Source organism: Megalobrama amblycephala, linkage group LG12 (assembly GCF_018812025.1).
Source record: "Megalobrama amblycephala isolate DHTTF-2021 linkage group LG12, ASM1881202v1, whole genome shotgun sequence".
Taxonomy (NCBI): Eukaryota; Metazoa; Chordata; class Actinopteri; order Cypriniformes; family Xenocyprididae; genus Megalobrama; species Megalobrama amblycephala.
In genome coordinates this window covers 20,129,568-20,153,387 of record NC_063055.1, presented here as the reverse complement: position 1 = coordinate 20,153,387, position 23,820 = coordinate 20,129,568, and the positions used below count along the sequence as shown (strand labels likewise).

The 23,820-nt window shown below is 37.2% G+C and overlaps 1 protein-coding gene across 1 annotated transcript in view; it reads left to right on the top strand.

Annotated features, from left to right (window-relative positions):
- nol4la (nucleolar protein 4-like a) overlaps window positions 1–23,820 on the top strand; it is a 45,636-nt gene that overhangs the window by 18,107 nt on the left and 3,709 nt on the right. The window contains exons 2-10 of the mRNA XM_048210220.1: window positions 4,398–4,550; window positions 9,576–9,687; window positions 11,287–11,396; window positions 16,997–17,150; window positions 20,763–21,064; window positions 21,158–21,343; window positions 22,121–22,309; window positions 23,113–23,232; window positions 23,385–23,574. Coding sequence (XP_048066177.1) covers window positions 4,398–4,550; window positions 9,576–9,687; window positions 11,287–11,396; window positions 16,997–17,150; window positions 20,763–21,064; window positions 21,158–21,343; window positions 22,121–22,309; window positions 23,113–23,232; window positions 23,385–23,574 — 1,516 coding nt within the window. The remainder of the gene's footprint in view (window positions 1–4,397; window positions 4,551–9,575; window positions 9,688–11,286; window positions 11,397–16,996; window positions 17,151–20,762; window positions 21,065–21,157; window positions 21,344–22,120; window positions 22,310–23,112; window positions 23,233–23,384; window positions 23,575–23,820) is intronic.

The following is a 23,820-nucleotide window of genomic DNA, read 5'->3' as shown; positions in this document are numbered from 1 at the left end:
CGAGAAATCTCATCACACTTTAGTCTCGCGAGATCTCGTGACACGAGATCTCATCACACCCCTAAATATTTCATATCCATTTATTAGTTTATTTAGCTATGTATTAAATAAAATAATGAACTGTTAGTCATTATTGCAAAATAAACAACTTCAGGGTGATATCAGATCCCCTGCTTCGCATTGGGAGTTATTTTGCGATAACCTGCTGATTTAATTGTGATATGTTGTTATTACTGCACACTCAGTGATTCTATACACTGTACACTGAACCGGCCCATATTTGGATCTATATGGGTGCAGTATGGCGTCACTGTGTGTCAGGTTTGGCCCAAGTTAGGCCTTGAGTAGAGCTGAGCAGATCTCCCTGATCCTGCTGGCCTACTTTAGTCACCCACACACTGGTGTCTCAGACTGTGATGTGCCCTCAGATTGGGGAAATGGGGGGCGGGGTGGGGGACAGAGGAAATGTTTGTGTCTGTGAGTGCATGTGTGAAAGCAACCGGAATGGAGCAATCGAGCTGAGATGGAGATGTTTGTAGGACAGAGAGAGTCAAACACACACGGTCCTCCCCCCATGGCTATAACCGAGGCTTTCTTCTCTAAGGCATTGGAGGAGTCTGCGTCCTGCATTATAGAGGGACCTTTTCTAGAATATTCTCTGGTTGACAGAGAGCAAGAGGGTTTCTGCATAGGTGTGGCATAGTCACCTCGTGACAGAGATCATGAAAACCAGGTTGATGCATGTTTGACTGATCGTGGCATAATAAGACTGATAATTATGACGAGAGGAGGGAACGCATGCACAAGCCGGACGGCTGGAGAGGGCCGGATTAAAGCGAGCCCGCTCTGTGCGCTGGTTTTAGTTGCCATGGCAACCTTCATTACCTGGCACTTGGGAAAGGGGGAGCGAGAGAAAGAGGAAGAGAGGGAAGATGGAGCGGGACAGGAGAAAAAAAGGGAGATAGAGAGAGAAAAAGAAAGATATCTTGGGGAAATGGTGATGGAGAGAGGAAAACAAGTGGAGAAAAGAGGAAAGAAAAACGTTAGCCCCTTTGGGAATCAAAGTAGAAATGTGCAGTTAAAGAATGAGGGAGAGAGAAAAAAAAAATTTGTATGAAGAGGAAGGAGAATGACTGCTACTTCCTTTTTTACACAACACCTGCTGTTGTGTGTAAAAAATTGAAACAGGCAATACAAGTTAACTTTATGCCAGTTATAGAATCTGGAAATACAAAAATGAAAGCAATACTGAAGTCTAGTAGAGATGTTTGTGATATTAGTTACAAATAAAAGAAAAATACATTTTGAGAACGTAATTTTCCATGTTAAAATAAAATAAACAATGTAAAATCCAGTTTAATATTACAATAACCCAGTTTAATATTCAGAGACAACTATAAGTAAGCTATTAGTAAAAAATATCCCCAAAAAGTGTACTGTAGGTCTGTGATTTTGGGGCGGGGCTACTTTTTTGTCCAATGAAAGACTGGGGGAGTGTTCTGGAAACCTGTTTTAGTTCTTGAAATTCTATTTTGTTGATGCTAGTGGCACAACAATTACACATTTCACCTTTAAAAGAAGTTACAGTAAATAAGTCACAGTTACTTGGAAAAAAGACATGCCATTCTGAAGTAAAGCCAATAAAGAAGTAATGAGAGAAAAAGGTGCGAAAGCAATAAAGAGCAGGTGACGTTGGGCTCGTGTGGGACTGGGAGAATAAGAAGGTTGTCTAAGTGATCACTCCGGCAGGTGTCACATGACCCGCTGCCCTGCACACCTGCCCGAGAGCGCTGCCAGTTGCCATAGCGACAGGGTCAGCTTTATGGAAAGCAGGGTTGAAGGTGGTGATGGTTAGAGGTGGGGCTGGCTGTGTGTGTGTTTGTGGTAAAGAAAGCAGTTATTTTTTTAAATGCTACAGGAAAGTGTTCAGAAACCACACAGTATTTCTCTGACACACAAATCTAACAGTGGAGATATTCAGTAAGAAATCTCTTGGGCTGAGAAGGACTTAATATCAGATTCAGATCAATGAACGTCTGAATAATACACTACACAAAAGAGACTCTCTTAGCCTTACATAGCCACCATAACCCCAGGGCAATACTCATAAAGCCCCATAGCACAGCACTCATCCAGGAGCTGTTTAGTTGACTAAGATCAGCATAAATGTGGAGAATGCAACTCAGAAACTCAAATAACGTATGTGCTGTAAAGAATTGTGCCCATAAAGATGCCAGTCTGCAGACTGGTGCATGCAGAGTTCATCTGGTTGCTGTGTCATTGCTGCTGTCGGAGGTTTGAGAGAACTGGAGTGAAGAAAAGAATGTGTTATTTGTTTTTATACAGAGTTGTTATTTGTCCAATCAGTGTTACTGACTCATAAATATGCAAATAAGAACATTAACCCAGGGTTTTTAGATGTACAGTAGGAAATTTTGAAACCTGAATACCCAGTAATACCATGCAGTAGTTGTGAAAAGCCCAATGAAGTATGAGATACCATAGGCTACGTTCACACTGCAAGCCTTAGTGCTAGATTCTGATTTATTGCTCAGATCCATTTTGTTGGACTGTTCATATTATTTTTAAACGTGGTCAATATCAGATTCGAGTGTGAATCGAATTGAATTCATCCACTTGTGGAAAAGATCAATAACAAAGATGCCATGCAGCAACTGAAGTCTGCGTTTACTTGTTCATTTATAAGGTGATGTGTCATGGAAACCAGCGGAAACCACCAATAAGGAGGCCAAAGATGAGGATGAAAAGAAAGAGAGCATATTTTGTATAGTTTTCACACATTGCTTGTATAGAGCTGTCACCTGTATAGAGCTGTCACACACACCTTTCAAAGCTGTCTTACATTTTAGCCGTGTGACCAAAACTACTGATATGTAAAATCTTACCAATGTTGATCTAGAGTGATGTAAAAGTTGCATGAATTCCAATATGACTGTTCAGGCCCCGTTTACACTAGTGCATTTTCATTTTAAAATGGCATTTTAAAATGAAAATGATCCTCATCTACACTGTTTCCACAGCGCTTCAGAAAAGATCTCCGTCTACACTACATGATCGAAAATGCATGTCACATGCATGCACGTACAAGTGTAAACAGCTGCCTCTTGCTCATGTGGGTAGCTACAGTATTAAAAATATGCAGAGTTTAACTGCACAGTGGCTGCTAAAAATGACAACAAAGCCAGCAAAGATTGAAGTTCAGTCTCCATGTTATTGTTTACACAGTCGTCAAGGATACGCAGAGCGAACGTGGGCAGCAACGCCATCGTTTTCAAAAGTCGGCATTTTGGTCCGTTTACACTGAAATGCGACCCCGACTTTTTCAAACTAAAACGGGCTCTGCAGCATCTTCGAAATTCTGTTTTTGAGGTTCAAAAACGCCGGCGTAGTGTAAGCGACAGGCATAACTGTAGCAAAACTTATGCTTTTTACAACGAAAACGCACTAGTGTAAACGGGGCCTAAGGTTGCATTGCAAAACATCTGACCTGTATATGATTTTGGACCACATATGGAAGTGGCCCAAATCAGAATCAAACTGGGGTGCGTTTCCCGAACAACGATGTAACTCGCTGCTGAACTACCATAGTACAATGCATCGTAGAACAAATCAACTAGCTAGTCACGACTGTTTCCCGAAACCATATTGTCGCAAACCTGTCGTTCAACCACGTTGGTGAATGACGTCACGCAGGTGGTGGACTAATAACTTCTTTAATGAATCTGTTTGAGATCGAATTAATGCTAGAATTTCTGCTATAAATTATGGACATGGCATTAGAGGACTAATTCTCATTTTCCTCAGTTATTTTGATTTATTTCCAGATTAAATCAAATGCTTGTTCTTACGTACTAGAGCATGTATGCACATGCGCACTCTTCAAAAACGTTGTTTCAAATCTCTTGACAAACTAAAATATATAAATGACATTTCTATATATTCGAAATAAAAATTTACATTGTACTTAATGTCAGCTTGCTTATTTTGCTCAAGATAAGGATTTATTAAGTCCACATGTCATAAAAACAGGAAACTATGCTTCTAACCACAGCTCCAGAGCTGTCGTTCTAACCACACAAGTTTGCGATGCAGTTTGCGAATGTTCGTTTGAACTATGGTTTCGGGAAACAGCAAAACGTTGAACTATGTAAGTAACGACGGAACTTGCGATGTTAGTTGGCTAACGATGCTTTTGGGAAACGCACCCCTGATCCGATCCTGTGTTTGTGCTGTGCCTGCTTTTTTATCTGAGTAACATATGAACAAAAAAATCTGAGTGGGCCACTTTTGCCTGCAGTCTGAACATTGACATAGTTATTGAATGTTGACCTGTCTTCTATTTTTCATAATCACTTTTTCTCTCTATGTCTCTGCAGTGTTCAGATGGAGGAGCGACCCAGGACAGCTCTTTGAAGCGGGTCGCTGTAGTGGAGGATTTTTTTGATATCATCTATGCCATGCACGTTGAGATGGGGGCGGATCCTGGTAGAGCACCCAAACACGCCGGCCAGAAAAAGACCTATAAGGCGGTGAGACACAATCAATCAGTGCATAAAAAATAGTCAAGAAACACATAAGCGAAACCCATTCTCTTGCTATAAAAAGGTACATGCAGCATAGGCTTCATATGCAGCAATGTGCAAAACTGTCCTCACTCTATTTGTTTTAACGACCACACAAGCAACTCTAAAATAGAACATCTGAATAATTATAAAAAGTAGAGGCTGTTGCTGGGCGAACAGCAGCCATTTTGAAACACCTGTCGCACTGTTGAGCCATTATACGCTAGAAATCAACAAGGAGTCTAAACTTCAAATGGAATACTATGTTTTGTGGATTTACTCTTATGGTTTTTTAATGCAATAACGGCTAATCCACACTAGTGAGGTACTGGCCAGCTTTTTCTGACTCGCACCCACCCACGTTTGTGAAAAACAATCCAACGCAATCTAGAATCTTTTTTAACCTGAACCCGTCTGACCCACCGATGTAAGTCAACATCACTACCTCTCAAGCTGTCAAACATGACAAGACCCAAGTGACAAGTATTGCATCATGGGACTTATGTAAACCTGCCTGGCTCGCCAAGCCCAGAGGAAAATTGTATTGCTCAGTGTTTGCCTTTTCATGACTCAGGGGTTCTGTAGTTCTCAGTAGGACTGCACGATTAATCGAATTAAAACCGCAATGGTTGAAATTTAAGTAAATAAATTTTGCATATTTCAGAGTTAAACTTGTAATCAAAACATATATTGAGAAAAGCGCATGAACCTGCTTTTGGCAATAAAATAAATTCTTACAAGAAACAGTTGTGCAGTAAAATTAAATTATGATTATATTTTTATAAATACTCTTTCTTTATTTTACAAATATTAAATATTACAATATTTTGTTTAATATTTTTTTTATTTATAAAAGGAATTATTATTATTATCCCAGTCATATTGATATATACAGTAATAACAAATTGCAATTAGATTCTTTCCCCAAATTGTGCAGCCCTAGTTCTCAGTAAATTTAACCAAGCAAGACTGATGATTCTCCTAAAACTCCGTAAGAGAAATGAACACAAAAAATTAGAAAAGTTTTGACACACAGAGTATAGAGCTGTAAAATTAATTGACAGGATAGCTGATATAATTTGTTTTTGGGAAATTGTTTATATTGAAATATCTGACTCTGAGGGTAGACTTGGGAAATCAGTGCACAGTCATTTTCCTGAGATCTTTTCTGAAACTCGGAGATACATGTGAGATTCTCCTTTTTCAGGAGAATGATCTGAATTTTGTCTATTTTTAAGAGCAATTTATTTTATATTAAAAAGTTCTCATTTTTTATTTTTTTCCCCCTATGGTAGGACTTGAGCTTTGTCATAGCCACAGACAGTGGATTTCATTTTGGATTGATATCCAGCGGTATTTTAATTTGCCCAAACTGCAGGTATGAGTCAACCTGCGCATCAGCCCTGCAAACCTTTTGTCTCCAGTGTACCTCTCCATTTTCTGCCATATTCTCTCTTTCTCTGACTGTCTGAGAGGTCTTGATAACTTAAGAGTGTCAGACAGAGTTTCTTTGTGTTATCTAGAGGAGGAAAAAAACACTTTTGCTTCACTTCAAAACAACTCTGTCCAGTTTCTTTTCTTCTGGTGCTCATAATAACGAGCGCTTTCTCAACCACCATTATTAGGTATAAAGGGGACTGTGTCTGTGTGTACAGGTTTGGCTATACTTGTGAGGGCCAAATTTCCTCACTTGTATAGCGAAATATTATGACAACTGACTAGTGAGGACATTTTACTGGTCCTCACTAGTTAAAAAGGCTTATATAAATCAGCCAAAACATGTTTCTGTGATTAATTTAGGGGTAGGGGTTGAGTTAGGTGATAGAAAATATGAATAACCTGATATAGAATCTGTGGAAGTCTATGCAATATCCTCACTAATATAGGGAAACAAACGTGTGTCTGTGTGTGTGTGCACGCTTGTGACTCACGTCTCCTTTATCTGAGACACTGGTGAATGAAGTAGGAGGAAAACACATAAATGAGTTAGTGACTAAATCTGAGGGACCAAATACACTCATACTGAAGTGTCATGCAATGATAGGGATTTTATATCGCATAGCCTACCTTCTGTATGTAGTGTGTAATTATAAGCAGACTATTAAGTTTCTTAGCATATACATTCAGCAAGTGATTGAGTTATTATGTTTCATATTATTTAATAACAAGGGAGGGAGAATGATATGAAGTACAACATAATGCAGCAGTTAGCATCTGATCGAATTAAAGCAGAACACAGAAACTAGACTTAACATATATTCTTATAGAAGTAGATAGGGGATGTGTAACTGCGCACTGAGTATGCTTGATTATGCTCTCTTGTGCTGTGATTCCTTGGTGTGTGAAAGCAGGTGTCGGGTTCCAGCCCCCACTAAGCTCTGTGCTAATCACCTAATTAAAGTAATTACCTGCCTAAAACCCATGTTTTTGACATTTGGCACACATTGAACCACTCTAAAACTGCTGGACTATCAGACAGGCAAAGATCAGAGCACTCTAAGGTCTCACCGATTGGCTGTGACCTTCGGAAATCAGCTGTGATTGGCTTGATTTGCTCTGGTTGAACTGACTTTTTTATTGGCTGTATAATTAGCTGCAACTGACTCTGATTGGTGGTGTCCAGAAGCCTGCATTTTTTCACCTATGGCCTTGTCCCAAATGCTGCCTGAGCCTTTCAGGTCCTGGTCAGAGTCCACACTTTTTGGCATAATGGCATAAATGGTGATACGTACCAGGTTTTTGACAGATGAATGTATTATATTAATTATTTCCATTGTATATCAATATTACAATACCATAATCTAATACAATTGTTTTCATATAATAATAATAATTAATTGCTGAAAAAAATATTTTATATTAATTCTCAGTTATTTCAATGGTATATTATTATTTAATATTATAAAAGAATAATACAAATAATATTTTTTTTATTATTTTGGGAGTGGTGACTAATGATAATAATGATGTTATTTTATTTTCCACTAATAAATATATATTATTTTCCAATAGTAGAAGTAGTAGTAGTAGTAATAATAATATATAATAATAATAATAATAATAATAATTATTGGAAAATAATAAGCTAGATTAATTAATATTTATTTTGATTATATTTTACAACAATCTAAAATCATACCAATTTTATCATTACTATTTATATTATTTAATATGATGTAGGTATGTGTGCTCACTTTTTCATCTCTTATTCATTTGCACATATGTATATAAATGAACTCCAGTCATAACTACTGAGACTAAAAAAAGAACCTTATTCAAGATCACCCTTCCCGTCCTGACCCACTACCCTTTAATATACTGCTGGTATCTGCACACTGCCCTCTAGTGGTGGCCTGATGGGACTGCAATGATGCTGTATTGCGATTGAGGCCACTGAAGGGGCTCCCATGACACCACTCCCTGAGATTCTTTTTTTCTTTTTATTATAACATTAAATGTGTTTTTGTGCATTAACAATGTTCTCTGTCATACTATTCCTTTGAAGATGAGAGAAAGACGTATTCATTATTTCGAACACACAAAGAGAGCACCCCCAATACTGAAGATGCAAAAAGCTGTCTGTATGTGTGTATTTCGGGTGTGTGCGGTGATGGCAGGGGCTGCACAATGTCCTTGGGGCAACGTTCACCTCCTCTTCTCAGCCAGTGCCCTGGAGAGCCCTGCTGTCAGGTCTCATAGCACGATCAGCCCACAGAGACCAGCCCTGCCAGCCTGGGAGGAGGGGGCAGTCTGGGAGCATGGCATTCTGGGAGGTGCGGTTTTCCCTGGTTGGCCTTTTCCCTCTGTGCCACCTAAGGGGGGGAGGGTGAAGGGCCTGCCATTGCTACTGCTCGATCACCCTCTCTGTGTGAAGGTCGCACACAGAAAGCCTCCAGGAGAAGAAAGCAAGAGCAAAAGAGAGAGGAGGGAGAGGGGACAGGGATGAGAGAAACTAGAAAAGACTGGAAAATATACACTGTAAAAAATTACCGTGATTTTAACAGTAAAAGACTGTAAAAATGCTGCGGTGAAAAACTGTTAATTGGTTTATAGAAAGTTTCCGTACTATATACGGTGAATAACTGTAATAGATCTAACGGTACATTTAATGTAATTTTACGGTAAAATACCGTTAAATTCACAGTTTTTGAAAGTGAAAAATAACAATTAATTGTAAAATTTACAGTGAAAAACCGTAAATTGACATTCCCACAATTCCCTGCGTGACACTTCACATTTGATATATTTTTGTTGAAATAACTCTATTTCTTCTTAGTTTTTCTCATTTTTTTCTAATCAGTTATGTACATTAGGGTTTTATGTTACATCTAATGTTGTTAAATTAATGTTTATTGCATTTTTAAAATTTCATGCATGTTACCATGATGGTGTTTAGTGTGTGTGTGAATGACACTGTGTGCACCTTCTATATGTTAGTGTTGTCCTTCTCAGCTTGTGGAAAAGCTGCTTTTGATGAACTTTGATTCATCATGTGACTCTTATCACCACTGTGTTTGGTGACTGTCAGTGTATTATAAAGATACAAAACAGATATTAGTACTTCATTAGGTTGGTAAATTAACATTATATCAGTTAATGAAATTACTGAAATCCAATGTTAAATATACATATTTAAAATGTAAAATTCACATGTTACTCCGTAAGTATGTTTACGGTTGGATGTCATTTTTACAGTATTGTTCTGGTAACCACAGCTGCCGGTATTTTTCCGTAGAAACAACGGGATTTTTTTTTACAGTGTAGAGAAGGGGGAAAGATAAAAGGGAGGCATTGCTCTGTTCTAAAACCTACTACTGTGCTGCTTTGCTCCCTACACCCTATTTCTGAACCCAACTAAGTGAACAGCCTTCATGTTGCATGCACACCATATATCCTAAGTGGATTTTTGTTGTTACGCTCCCTTGTTTCTGCTTCTCTGTTTAATCTCTCCTAAAATATTTGCTGACTCCTTTCCTTTCCTTTGGTTGTCAGATTGCGGAGACATACGCATTTCTTCCACGTGAGGCGGTGACTCGTTTCTTGATGAGTTGTGGAGAATGCCAGAAAAGGATGCACATCAACCCCAGCACTGCAGAGTTCAAAGGTCAGGCACCATTCTTGCACTTTCATGTCTAGATTTGCCATTTTTAATGATTTCGCACCATACACATGAATATGTACTGCTGAGTAAATTGGTTGTTTTTGTTCATTTTATCATTAATTAAAGTTTTGGGAGTGCATCCCCCTTTAGCGGTAATTAGGAAAGATTAGGATTCCAAAATCTTCATGAAAGTCACACTGTTTTTGATGAGCCACAGAGGCAAGACTAAAATTCTGTGCTTTTACGGGCCCCTTGTAATTAATGCATGGATAATCCGACCCACGCGCTTCCCACAGTAAACATCTGATTAACAAAAAAAGAATGAAAAATAATGCTGAAGGAAATATGCACGCAATCCTTCAAGACATGACATAGCAGAGGCTCATGTGATGACCTTCAAATATGCCTTCTCTCTGGATATTTGCATCATTATTTAATTCAGAGATAGTAGAGCTGTTACAATCACAACTTCATTATTGTCTTAGTGTTTTATGACTCATTAAATCAGCTCAGCAATAAATACCTTTCCTTGCACACAAATCAGAAAGGGTCATTTTCCCACAGCTGTGATATTGTACTCTATATGCTGTAAGTCAGCTATCTGCGCAGACGTGACGTCGGTCTGCCATTAGTCACATACTGACGTGACTAATTCACACTGACACAGATAAGCTTGATTTCTATTGATCTAAAATATATATTTGCAAACAGCAATACACAAACTCAGAACCTAATTCATATTAACAAAACACGATTTGCAAATGCACAACCAAATTTGCGCATTTGCGGAGAATGAATGTTAAACAAACTTTGAATTGTCAATTAGCTATTCAGCTCCTGCTTGCAGGGGTTCTGAAGGGTAGATTCATCCCTGATCTCCAAAGCAGTTTATAGAATAAAGATTTGCTATTGAATTGTTCACACTATATTGCAGCTGGGAACTCTGTATAGAGTCAGAACATCTATGTCCAAACAATAGCCTGTCTGTATTTATTGTGTTTGATGTTAACAAAGACCCGAGGGGGTTTCATCAGGGTCTGTTGGAGTTCTGTCTCAAGAGCACCTTCTAGGGGACCGAACTGAATCATGCACACTATTGAGAATGGGATTGAGTGAAACAATATTGGCTTTTTAAATTAATAATTACAAGTAGGACATGTTTGAAAGGAGTCTTATGAATTAGCTACAGTTTTTTTAAGTAGTAATCTTTTTGAAGAAAAAATATGTTTGGGGTCAGTAAGAAATTAATACTTCTATTCATTTAGGATGCATTAAATTGATCAAAAATGACACCAAAAAGATTTATAATATTACAAAAGATTTCTATATCAAATAAATGCTGTTGTTTTGTATTTTCTATTCTGTAGAAAAAAAATCAGGAATAAATTACATTTTAATTGTAATAATTTTTCACATTATTGCTGTTTATTCAATGTTTATTCAATAAATGCTGCCTTGCTAAAAATAACTACGACTGCTTTCAAAATGATTTGAACGACTGCTTCATCCACAAACTTTTGAATGATATTATGTATATTAATTATAAAAAAAAAAAAAAATGAAAGTAAAAATTAAAATCTGCTCTCTTTTTTTCACCCACAGAGAATGACCGGCCCACCTCCCTGGTCCCAGACCTCATCGATTACAACATGCCTCTCACTGCCACCTATCTAAAACAGATGAAACTACAGTGCATGAACACTAATGAGCAGGTAGGTAGAAACCAAGCAAGAGAGTGAGAGATACAAGAGCGCTGAAGAGAGAAAGAAAGCTTTGTTTACAATACGTCAAAGATGTCAGATTTTTTGAATACATTCAGTGTAAAGTAATTCAATATTGATGTGTCGTTACCGGTCTGTGTGTTTGCTGACTGCTCCTAAACCTGAGTTTTAGAGACAATATATGGTATCATGATTCTAAATATTCCCTAGTATCTGGGCAAAGAATTTAATGTAAAAGTCACTCAGCTCAAAGGAACTGCGACAAGGCCTTATGGTGCAATGTGTGGTTGTCAAGGTAAACTCTTATAGACATGGTTGCCTCAGCAACAGTATATGTGAAAGCCTAGAATAGCAAGAGGCTGGATGTGTCTGTGGGTCACTGTGCTGTATAAATGGGGTGATGATAAACACACAACCCCCATCCTTGTGAAAGACAGTTCCTTATAATGCTGAACTAAAACAGTACATGAATGTAATTGTATCGCTGAAACTAAAGAGCACATATTTCTCATTGTAGAATATGCTCATAAAAGAAAGCTCAAGGTGCATCAGGATTCATCACTGGGCCAAATGCATTTATAGCTCACCTAAAAGCCATCAAGATTTTTTTTTTTTTTCCAGGATCACTTTAATTCTTGTCTGCATCTCAGAAGAAAGACTGGCATTGTAGTTAGGAAAGCTTTCTAAGATTGGATGCAAAGGGTAAAACATCCAGAGGAATGTCTAAAGGCCGTTTCTTTTCTTCTTTTTGATTTTATTGAATATATTAATATAATGTAATCTGCTGTTTGAATAGGCAGTTTTTATCAAAAATTCTTCATAAACAAGTCACGATCCATTTCTAGATAACTGCAGTAAAGACTCCTATATTAATAAGAATATAGTTAGATATACAGTCAAACCAAAATTTATTCAGACACCTTGAACATTTCATTCATTAATACGGTTTATTCACTATAGTTTCAAAAAAATGGTAATAAAATATGACAAGGTCTCAGAGTTAAACTGTGACAGAAAAAATTGTAAAATTGTAAAACTGTATGTAAGCAAAACATGGTCAAGTCAAAGTGTCTGAATAATTTTTGGTTCCAAATTTTTATCAATTTTACTGGTAGTCCACTGTATGAAGAATTTTTGGGTATAATATGTCACAGTTTACTTTATTTTGCTATCCTCGCTTACATAAACTATAGTAACTAGTGCCTAGTATAGGCCTGCGGATAGGGGGCGCCGTTGTATTACTTTCTATAAAATGAAAAAAAAAAACTATACAATTAGTTGTATGGAGTTGGATGATTTGTTGGTCACAAAGAGCAGGATTTTTTTTTTCTTGCTAGTAAGATCATGAACGACATGTGATTTTCTCTAGCTGCCCTTCTATAAAACCTAAACCTAAATTATTATACCTATAATGAGAATTTAATTGTTGTATTTGTTTAGGCTATTTGTTTTCATGTTCAAAATAAGATCTAAAATATGTAAATATGTAAAATAAATATAGGTAAAAATGAGATGCAAAAACTTAGAGTGCCATTATTCCTCTGCATGTCAGGTGGCAACCAATCAGATTACTTTGGTTGAAGATTGTTTGGAGTGTGTCTGTTGTATTGTCTCTTGCTTAAAGTATTTCACCATTCAACTATAGGATGTGTTCTGGGATCAACATTCCTATCAACCAATCAGATTTCAGGGCTAAAGTTAGGATTAGGGGCTCAAACAAGGTCCTTATCAACAAATAATTTCTCTCAGATTATAGGGTAGGGTAGGTTATGTTAGTATTTGGTCTTACCTTTAGACAGCACACAAACAGGCCGTCTGTTGTTCAGTGATGTCAGATGCATATTGCACTTTCTCCATCTGGCATGCTCAGTTTTAATTGGCTGGATTTACGCAACTTCTGGAGTGGGGGCACACAGGATTTTTTCCGTTAGTCCGCCAGGAAACAAAGGTACCAGGCTCATACAATGAACGCTGTTGAGGATAAAATAATCAATGGATTTGTCAATTTTTGCAAGGTTAGTGACATCAAATCTTTGAAATATACTCAGAGGTTTACAAGTAAACTTCGTATATAAGAATCATATATTATTTTTTGTTACATTACTATTTAAAAGTTTGGGGTCTGTAGGATGTTTTGAAAGAAACATCTTCTGCTCACCAAGGCTACATTTATTTGATCAGAAATACAGTAAAAATAGTAATATTGGGAAATATTATTACAATTTAAAATAACTGTTTTTTATTTTAATATATTTTACAATGTAATTTATTCCTGTGATGCAAATATGAATTTTCAGCATCGTTACTCCAGTCTTCAGTGTCACATGATGCTTCAGAAATCATTCTAATATGCTGATTTGCTGCTCAAGAAACATTTCTTATTATTATCAATGTTGAAAACAGATGAAACTGTCACAGTTTTTATTCAGGATCCTGTGATGAATAAAAAGGTAGAAAGAACACCATTTATTTTATTTATTTATTTTTTTTTGTAAAAGTCTTTACTGTCACTTTTGATCAACTTAATGGATCTTTGATGAATAAATTTTTTTTTTTTTTTTTAACTAAAGCAAATTTTACTGGCCTCAATCTTTTGAAGAGTGTATGTCTATGAAATCATCAGTTCTTTTTGGACAGACAGAAATTTAAAAATTTTATATTTAAATTTAATTTAAGTGTACACACAATTTCTGCTTGTTTAATATTGATTTATGGCCTACTTGACTAAATCACTTACTTAGCTTATTTTCTTCATTATCCTCTCATCTCCCTCTTAATTATTTTACGTGCACCTTTATTCCTGCGTCTGCATTGATCTTTTCTTTCTCCTGCCTTTTTTTTTTTCTCTTTCTCATTGCTTGTGTTACTGATGCTCCACTTGGTACCTAATGGAGTCAGCACCGCACACATCAGTCCACTAAACAAACCTCAGAGGGAACCCAATTTTTCACAAGGCTAACTATGAATCACACGGATCCATGTTTACAGCGTGTGTGTGTGTGTGTGTGTGTGTGTGTTAGCACATGCATACATATTAGTCCACAGCTGTACAGGACAGTGTGAAATCACTTTTTTTTTTTCAAATAAACACCTGTCATAATTTCAGTCTGTACTTTTGATAATAAATGTTGGGATCATGATGATGACCAGCATAACACCTATCACATGGAACCAATATTTCAAGCTTCAAGTTTTCTGTCACAGTACTGTACATTTCAGAACAACTCTCAAGCTCCAAATAATCCAATACTTGATAAATCTGTTATGTTACACCACTTAATTTGTGACCATTAGCTGATCTGTGGGGTCCCAGGATGTTTGTCCCTGAATTCCTTCCTGTTAGCAGTGCAGTGCTGAATAGGGAAGTGATCCTGTGTGTTTCACATGGAGAGGCAATACGCAATGACCGTTTGCGGGGTGAAATCAGACTGAATTTTTCTTTTCTTACCTTCTCTTGAGCACCACTCATGATTACATTCAGCCTGCTCTACTCTTCACTTTACCATGGTAACAATAAACACAGAACCAGTGACATATATAGTGTAGAGGCCGGATTTGTGTCTGATTGAGTTTGTGTGTGTGTGTGTGTGCGGGAAGAGAAAGACTCATGGTAATGCCAAATGATGCTAAATAAATTGAGCTTATTAGTAAGTAGAATTTACTTTTAATTTCAGGGCAAGTTAAAGTGTTTTAATAAATAAAAATTGTTTGAGTGGCCTGCTGAGAATGGAGTAACTTTGATGCCCAGGGGCTTGAGGGTCTTTTGGAAGAAGAAGGAGATGAATTATATTCTGCGTTCCGGTGTGTGTTACTGTTTGTGATAAATATGAGGAACTGTCACAAATGAGTGGGGGTGGTTGCTAGTCTTTAACTCAGCAGCTACAAGATTAGCAATGGTGGCATTGTGAAGGTTTGATCTGAGCAGATGGGTGGTACAGGGTGTATTATGGGTTTTGCTGGACATTTAGGGAGGGGTTGTGAGGGGAGGCTATGAAGAAAGCATTGATGCTAACTTCACCAGAAGCTCTAGAACCTGCTGTAAGTCACAGCGAACTTTCTCGCAGCTTCATTGTCATGACAACGGCGGAGGTAGAGAGGTGTGTTCACGCTTATAGCGTAGGTGAAGACAAGGGTCACGATGTGATTTGCTATGCATTCAGCCTGCTAAACATGGACCAGCACTTATACTGACACACACACACATGTCAGCGTGCATACATGATGCAGATCATATTTAAAAACGTTTGGTCGTTTCATCTATGATGGTAATTTAACATTTTGATTTGAATACACTGATAGCAAAAAATATGTTAAATAACAATATTTTTTAGAAAAAAAAAACATCCGGGGGAAAAAAATGAGCTCTAAGATGCTGATCACTGGTAAAATTAGGTGCTTTTTTTTACTTTTGCATTTTGAACTTTTTTCAACACATTTATTAAAAAAAAGAATTGGCAGTACTTCGGTATACCCTTTATATGCTTTTTCTGGGTGTCTGTTTTTTTATTTTTTCAAGGACTGTTTTCACATGTTATTTTATATTGATACTTGTATGTTCGACATGTTACATACATATATATATGTGTGTAACATGTCGAACATATGTTAGAGTTTGGTCTGTTACAGTTCATTTTGAATATTATTGTTAACAAACATTTTATTTTCGTCAAGAAAAACTAATTTTTGTGAGAGTAGAATGCAACACTGACTACATTTTATAATAAATATAACTAAAACAAATTTACAATTTTGAAATTGAATGTTATTTTTGCATTTTCATTATTAATATTTTGAATCGAAATGTTCAGTTTTCATTTTAAATTTAAGTTAAAAAATTTTAAACCTAAAACTATTTCTAAAAGTTTTAGTCATTTTTATGTGCTTTTGCTTTTAGTAGTTTTTTTAATATTTCTATATAGCTTTAATTAATATTTATTTTAGTTTTAGTAATTTTAGTACGTAAACTTATTTTAGTTGAAGTTAATTTTCATTGATGTTCATCTAATATTTATATTTCTTTTTTTTTTTTTAAGCTTTATTTTGAATACCAAGCTTTAGTTAACAATAACAACACTAGAAATCTGACACTGCTGTGAAAGCATACATATATTTTATGGAGCTCTCTGCAACTCCTAACCAGAATATGATTTCTGAAGAAAACAATACATCTCTCTTGTTCTTCTCATCCTGTGTGTGCATCTTTTGGGTTTTGGCTCCAACAGGGTTAAAAATAGCTCCCCTCGTATTCACTCATAATTTAAGAGGCTCCTCCTTCTGTCTCCATCCCAGGATACAGAGTTTTCTCAAAAAAGGATACACTGAGATGATAATGGACTGAAGAAAGTGTTTGTAAAGTGAGATGTTGCGTGACAATCTTACACTTAGCACCATGGTTGAACCAAACAGGAAATGTAGAATGTTTATTTTGACACAGGTTTGAGGACTTTGCCTGTGTCGAGATGTTGTGGAGGAGATATGGGAGAATCTGGTGATGATAGTGGGGTGGGTGAGCTTGATTTTGTACACAGAATATCCTGAGCTCTCTGACTTCCTCCTCCTCCCCCCTCTCTTTCTCTCTCACATACATACAGGATGAGAGTTCGGTAAGCAGTGAGGATTTGGACATGGCTGAGCCCGCGTGGGTCTCTACTGAGCGTGCTCCAACCGCAGAGCCTAGCAGCCCCACCGCCCCATACACAGAGAGGATGCCTACACCCCCACAGCCCAGCATTAAAGAGGAAGAAGGTACGATGTCTCTTACTCACTCACACTGTGTTTATGTAGCTGTACATTTCTTTGAAATAACAGCCACCTTTACCGACGTTTGTCAGAGAAGACTTTGTATTGGTGAGAGTCTGATAAGTGTCTTATAAAGCTGATGTTGAAGAGGTGCCTGAAGGCCCATTATAGCCCTTTTCCCAGCACTTCAGCCTCTCTTGCTCTCTTCCATTACTCTCTGGACAGATTCCGGTTAAATGGATGTCTGGGGTATGCAGAGCCATGTCGAGACAGCCTTATTTTTTTAATTTATTTTATTTTTTTCATTTTGGTTCATATGTGAAAATCTTCAGTGTGAAGTTCTGTAATATGTGTCAATCTCAATTTTCTGGGCTTCTGCAACAGATAGATAGATAGATGACAAATTTAAGAATGTATTCTATTCTCAATCTGAATATTATCTATATAATGTTATTTCCTCTTTATCATCAGTGTCATTGTTCATGTAACCAATCTGTAACGCAGAATGTATACAATCATTTTGGCAAAGGCTCCCATATATGCGGATGAGGGTAAACAACTGCAAGACTACAGGGTTGTTGACCCTGCCCCCTTTTTTGAATTGAGCACACTTCCTTCTTTTCACCAGCACGCTCTCTCTGTCTTTTCTCTTGTCAGCTGAGTGCAGGGGGGCTGGGGTGGCGTATGAATGGGGCAGGAGAGAAGAGGATGAGGGCAGGGGGAGGGGGAGGGGGATGTGGAGATGTTTTTTAAAATGGCTGCTGGGACAGTCGAGGGTCTTACTGGGTGGTAGAGAGGGAGGAAGCAGCTTGGGTCGCTTCTTTTATGGGCTAATCCTGTGTAATCTTGCTCCGAGGGGGCTGCAGGGAGCAGCTCGGCCACACACACAGACGCGTGCCCGCTTGCTCCATCATAAGGAGAGAGAAAGTGACTAAAGGGCTGTGCACATGCTCAGTGCACCTTACCCTTGACGGACAGCTGTAGAGGCCCCTCTGGGAATTATTCTAAAGAGGGATGATAGTATTTTAGGAATGGCAGTCAGAGCTGTGATCATAAAGGTTACCCCTCAGCTCATCATCATGAGCTTTTCTGGTTTTACCATGTTCGTCTTATTGCTGTCTCAGATTCAAAGTTAAAATACTGCTTTAGTGCAACTGCACTTTAAAAAATAATTAAAACAAATAAAATATTTACAATTAAAAATAATTTACTTTTAAATTTTCAAAAGTTTGGGGTTAGTAATTTTTTTATTATTATTTGTTTTCTTTATTTACTGTGGGGTTTTTTTCAGACAAGCCTTGGGCCTTGATGATCATAAGAAACTTATTTTTAAAAAAATTACATGTTTCACTGACCCCAAACATTTGAACAATAGTGCATTAGTGTACTCACAAATTTACAGGTTTCTCTTCCTGAAATAGTGAATAAAATATATTGCAGAATGCAAATTGAGCATACTACACTTATTGTCATGTTGTCGTTGTCATGTGACCTACAGCATCAGTTGTGCCATTGACACTCATGGGATTTTAAAGTGTCCATTGGATACACACTTCAGAATCACATAGATCATCTGAGTACTTTTGCTTTCTGTTTTATGAATACTATGAATTCAGACATACACTTTTCACATACTGTTCTTCGCCTACTATATAGGAAATGATGCATATTCTGATGCCTATATACATGAAAAGGGAGGAGGGGGTGGGGGGGTATTGGTGGGCTGGGATATGTCTCTTCCCAACTTCTGGTTTCAATAGGAAATGTCAGCAGGAAAAAAAGCTGTGCTCATCAAACAATGTCATGGTGTCTTTTAAGGTAACAACAACATATTTTCCCTATTTATTGAGAATTTGACTCTTGCAAACACATCAAGACTGTCTGGGACTGGTTTATTATTTTGATATAGCTTTCATTCCATGCCGTTATCATGTGTGTTCTCCCACAGGCACACTTTTGTATGGCTACCAGTACTGCCCTTATTTACTCAAATCTGCGTGGTAATTTTGATATCTGCACTGTCTGCTGTGGTTGTTATGGGATGTGTTTATGATCCACTGCTTGTGTTTTGCAAAATAATGAGGCTTTTTCCCATCCTGTACTCTATATAAATGTAACCATGCACTAATGGATCCCTCCCTTGACTCATGGCAGACTGTTGTGCTGTTTAGAGACACACAGGGCAAGATGATGATTTAACCCACACTCTACCATTACACCCAGCATTCAGAGAGGAGCTGTCCTTTTCTGTGTTTATGTCATTAGTTCCTGACATATTATATTTTTCATTTAGACCAATGTCATTGTCCACACAGTGCCTGTCTGTGTCTGATTGGATATCTAAAACATAACCTAAAAAATCTAAATGTACTTTGTGTGAATATCTAAGTTAACAAATATCTCATTTAATATGACTGAATCAAAAGGGTGACAGTACACAAATGCAAGTAATTTAAAAGGCCATGTTGAAATAAATCATTAAACTTACAATTGTATGTTACTAGTTGTATCAGTTTACTTAAGAAGCAAATTTGCATTAAATATGAAAACTCTTCAAAAGAGTTTATAATTCAGTGTATGTTGAATCAAATGATTTTTTTTTTTTGTTATAGTAATTTTCCTTGTTTTAAGAATAGGACTAGCATTTTAGTAATGTTTATGCTTAAAATATTTTTCTTATTTTTTGCTTCTTAAGTAAATTTAACTTGTTTAGGAATGTTTACACTATTGTTCAAAAGTTTAGGGTCAAAAAGTGTCCGTAAAGATTTTTAGAATGTTACAAAACATTTCCTTTTTTTAAATAAATGCTGTTCTTTTCAATTTTCTATTCATCAAAAAATCCACAAAAAAATATTAAGCTGTTTTCAACATTGATAATAATAATAATAATAAAAATTGAGGACCAAATTAGCATTTTAGAATGATTTCTGAAAGATCATATGACACTGAAGATTGGAGTAATGGCTGCTGAAATATTCAGGAAAAAATACATTATATTAAAATATAAATCAGTTATTTTAATAATATTTCACAATATTACTGGTTACTGTATTTTTGATCAAATAAATCCTTATTTATTTGATCAAAGCCTTGGTGAGAATAAGAGCCTTTCAAAAATATAAAAAAATTGTACCTTCCCAAACCTTTTAATCGTAGTGTACATATTTTTACTGGAAACAAGACTATAAAAATTTTTTTGCAGTGTACACTACATGCAGAATGATGTCTGGTCATCTCATCTCTTTTTTTCAGCATGTCTTACTTGTTCTGTTCTCTGTTGGATGAGAAGGAATTTTATTTCTTTTTCATCTTTCCCTCCTTCCCCCAGTATGCTCTCTTTTTCCGAATACTTCCTCCCTTCCACTCAGACACCCTAAAACCCCACACCCATCTCGTTCCCCTCATCCAGCTGTCTCTCTCTTCAACTCTGCCTCCTTCCACTGGTTTGACAGTTGACCCCAATGTTGCTTTCCAGTTCACACAAAAACCTTCACACAACACACTCTCCTTCCCCCATTAGACGTACACTGACACACTTACATATAGACCCCACATTCACTTGTGTGCGACTTTATGAACACGCATTCAAACATTTCATTCTGTCTCTCTCTCTCTCAGATGATTCCTCTTCAGAGAATGGCAGCACAGTTAATGGTCTCCCTGCACTGACTCCACCTGGTGGTGCTGCCATGGCGACAGGAGGAGTTCCTGCATCTGAGGGGGTGGTTCCATACGGAGAGGTGAACGGTAATGGTGCCGCAGCGCCGCTGGACTTCAGCACTACTTCATCGTCCTCTTCCTCACAGGAGGGACAGCAGCCTGTCAACCTGAGCGACAGACTATTGCCCGGGGTGACGCTTGGATCCTACTCATCTGACCCTAACAGAAAATTCCCTGTCAAAACTGAGTACGGTAACAAGGTATGAGACTAAATTTTTCAATTTAAAGTAATAATAAGGATAATGGTTTTCAGATGGAGGTTTTGACTTTTGTACATACTGTATGTTCTACAGTCACCTCAGTACAGCTCAGGAAGCTATGACTCTGTGAAGACGGAACTGAGCACGTGCGGGGAAGACATGACCCCCGGTCGCTCTCAGGTCATAGACGACGATGATGACGATCACGATGACCATGATGACAGCGACAAGATAAATGACGCTGAGGGCCTGGACCCTGAACGACTTAAAGCTTTTAACGTGAGACTGACTCCCTTAACCGCTTTCTCTCTCATATTTGATATGGTTTACATTAGATTTTGTATTTTATTCGTCTTTTCAAGCTACATTGCTTAAGTTTATAGGTACAGTGGTACAGTTTGAGAGTCACATTTGACAGTCTGGGATTCAAAATCTGTTTCATCTTGGAAATAAACAGAAAGTTTTAGTATTTTGAAAGAAAGATATCAAAGAAACTTTATGTAAAATAGATAAGAAATTTTATTTCAGTCATTTTGGGCTAGTCTCAAGTCATGCTGGTGTGGATCAGGTTCATTATCAAAAATAAAACTAACAACATTTTTTTTTTTTAATTGAAATGAAATGAAAGTAAAATGAAATATAATTATTAGATGAAAAAATTAAACTAGTCAAAAATTAGAAATGTTGCTATGGCAGCTAACTGAAGTTAAAGTACTAAAATTAGTAGCTGGAAAAACTAAAACGTGAAAGCAAAAAAACAGACAAAGCAAATGCGATAACATACTGAAAATCATATTCATTTTTCAATTTCCTTTCAAATTGTTATGCTAATATAATTTACAATGAGGAAAAAACTGTATTATAAAAAATATAAGCATTTCAGTAGCCTGCTGAACCCTAATTATTAGCATCTTAATCCTAAATCAGAAGTTTCTTCAGTTACATTTCTTCATCCCCTTCATGTTTACATCTTCCTTTTCCTTTTCTGATTCAATGATATGTTTTATTTTCCGTCCTCTTTTCTTTCCTTTGTTGAATTGCTCTTCATGTTTTCAGATGTTTGTGCGGTTGTTTGTGGATGAGAACTTGGACCGGATGGTTCCAATCTCAAAGCAGCCCAAAGAGAAAATCCAGGCCATCATTGAGTCCTGCAGCCGCCAGTTCCCAGAGTTCCAAGAACGTGCTCGCAAACGGATCCGAACCTACCTCAAATCCTGTCGCCGCATGAAGAAGGGTGGCTTTGAGGTATGGAAACATGTGCATTTGTACATATATTGACAAACAAACACACACATCTGCCATAATTTTCTGTGCTATTACAATACCACAGATAATCCATCCAAATGTTTCATATATTAAATCTTAAAAATGTTGTTTGTGCTACACACCATTCGATAGCATACTACTGCCCTCTAGTGGATGACAGAGTCACAGGCAGTCCTTGAGTGCCACAGCACTGAGCCTGATTTAACTCATGAACTCCATGACCTGAATGTGAGCTAGATAGGAGAAAGATAAAAATGTGCAGTGCTGTCATGTAATTGAGAAAAACATGCTTGTGATGTGAACACTAAGCAAACCAGGACTAAATGTATTGTTTTCTTTTTTGTTCCTGACTAAAATAACCAAGAGAACACTTATCAACACTTATTTTCTGCATCTCATAGGAATTAAATGCTGTCAAACAGGCATTTCTAGAAACTATGGTGCTGGTGGAGCCAAAGAAGCTCCAAAAATCTAATTTTACTGTGTAGCTATGCAAAACATGTTTTCAGTAATCATAAACCAGGAAGATGCTGGCTACACAGTCATTTTCCTTTTTTGAAAGATATCTTGGTATTGCTTTGAACAGAATATCTATTTGAATGCATTCAGTTCCAGAGAAAAGCTAAAAATTATACAGAATTTGTTTTTCATAACTACAGCAGCTGGTAGCAGTTCACATAAAATATGGGTTAAAAACACCATCCTCTAAGACATCTAGAACATTGTCAGCAATGCATAAAGTGATAACATTTATCTTTTTCTGCCTTGTCCGATGATGTCAGACACGGCCCACACCCCCTCACCTCACCTCCGCCATGGCTGAGAACATCCTTGCAGCAGCGTGTGAGAGTGAAACACGTAATGCTGCTAAGAGGATGCGTCTTGACATCTATCAGGCCCATGTGAGTGCATGTGTGCATTGATCTCTAGATCTTTAATCAAATTAAATTCATTCCAGAATGTTGATTGGTTTTTAGATTACTTGGTGAGACCAGTCTCTTGTTGGTCTTTCTTTGCCTTATCACATTTTTCGTTTCCATGCACTCCTGTTCAGGATGAGTCGGTTACAGCAGACAAGCCAAACTCCAGAGATCCGGCTGCCCTGGTTAACTCAGGCTTCTCACTGGCCGCCACCGCCTACTCCCAGGACCAACTCTACACCAATGGTGGACTTAATTACAGTTTCCGTGGATATGGTACCATTGGCAACAACCTCCAAAACAATGGCACATCACAAACCAATGGTCAGTGAAATGCAGAAATATTTCTTAAAGTTTTTTTTAGTTCTTCATGGTTTACTATTTATTTAAAACAATGTTTACTAAAATAAAAAATAATTCATTTTAATTTGTTCACATTTATATTCTAATCAATGCAATCACCACACTCTCCCAGTTGAGTTAGGTGCCAAGGCCAAAATGTCTATAATCAAAAAAGAAGCTGTCTTCCCATTATGACTTAAAGGGTTAGTTCACCCAAAAATGAAATTT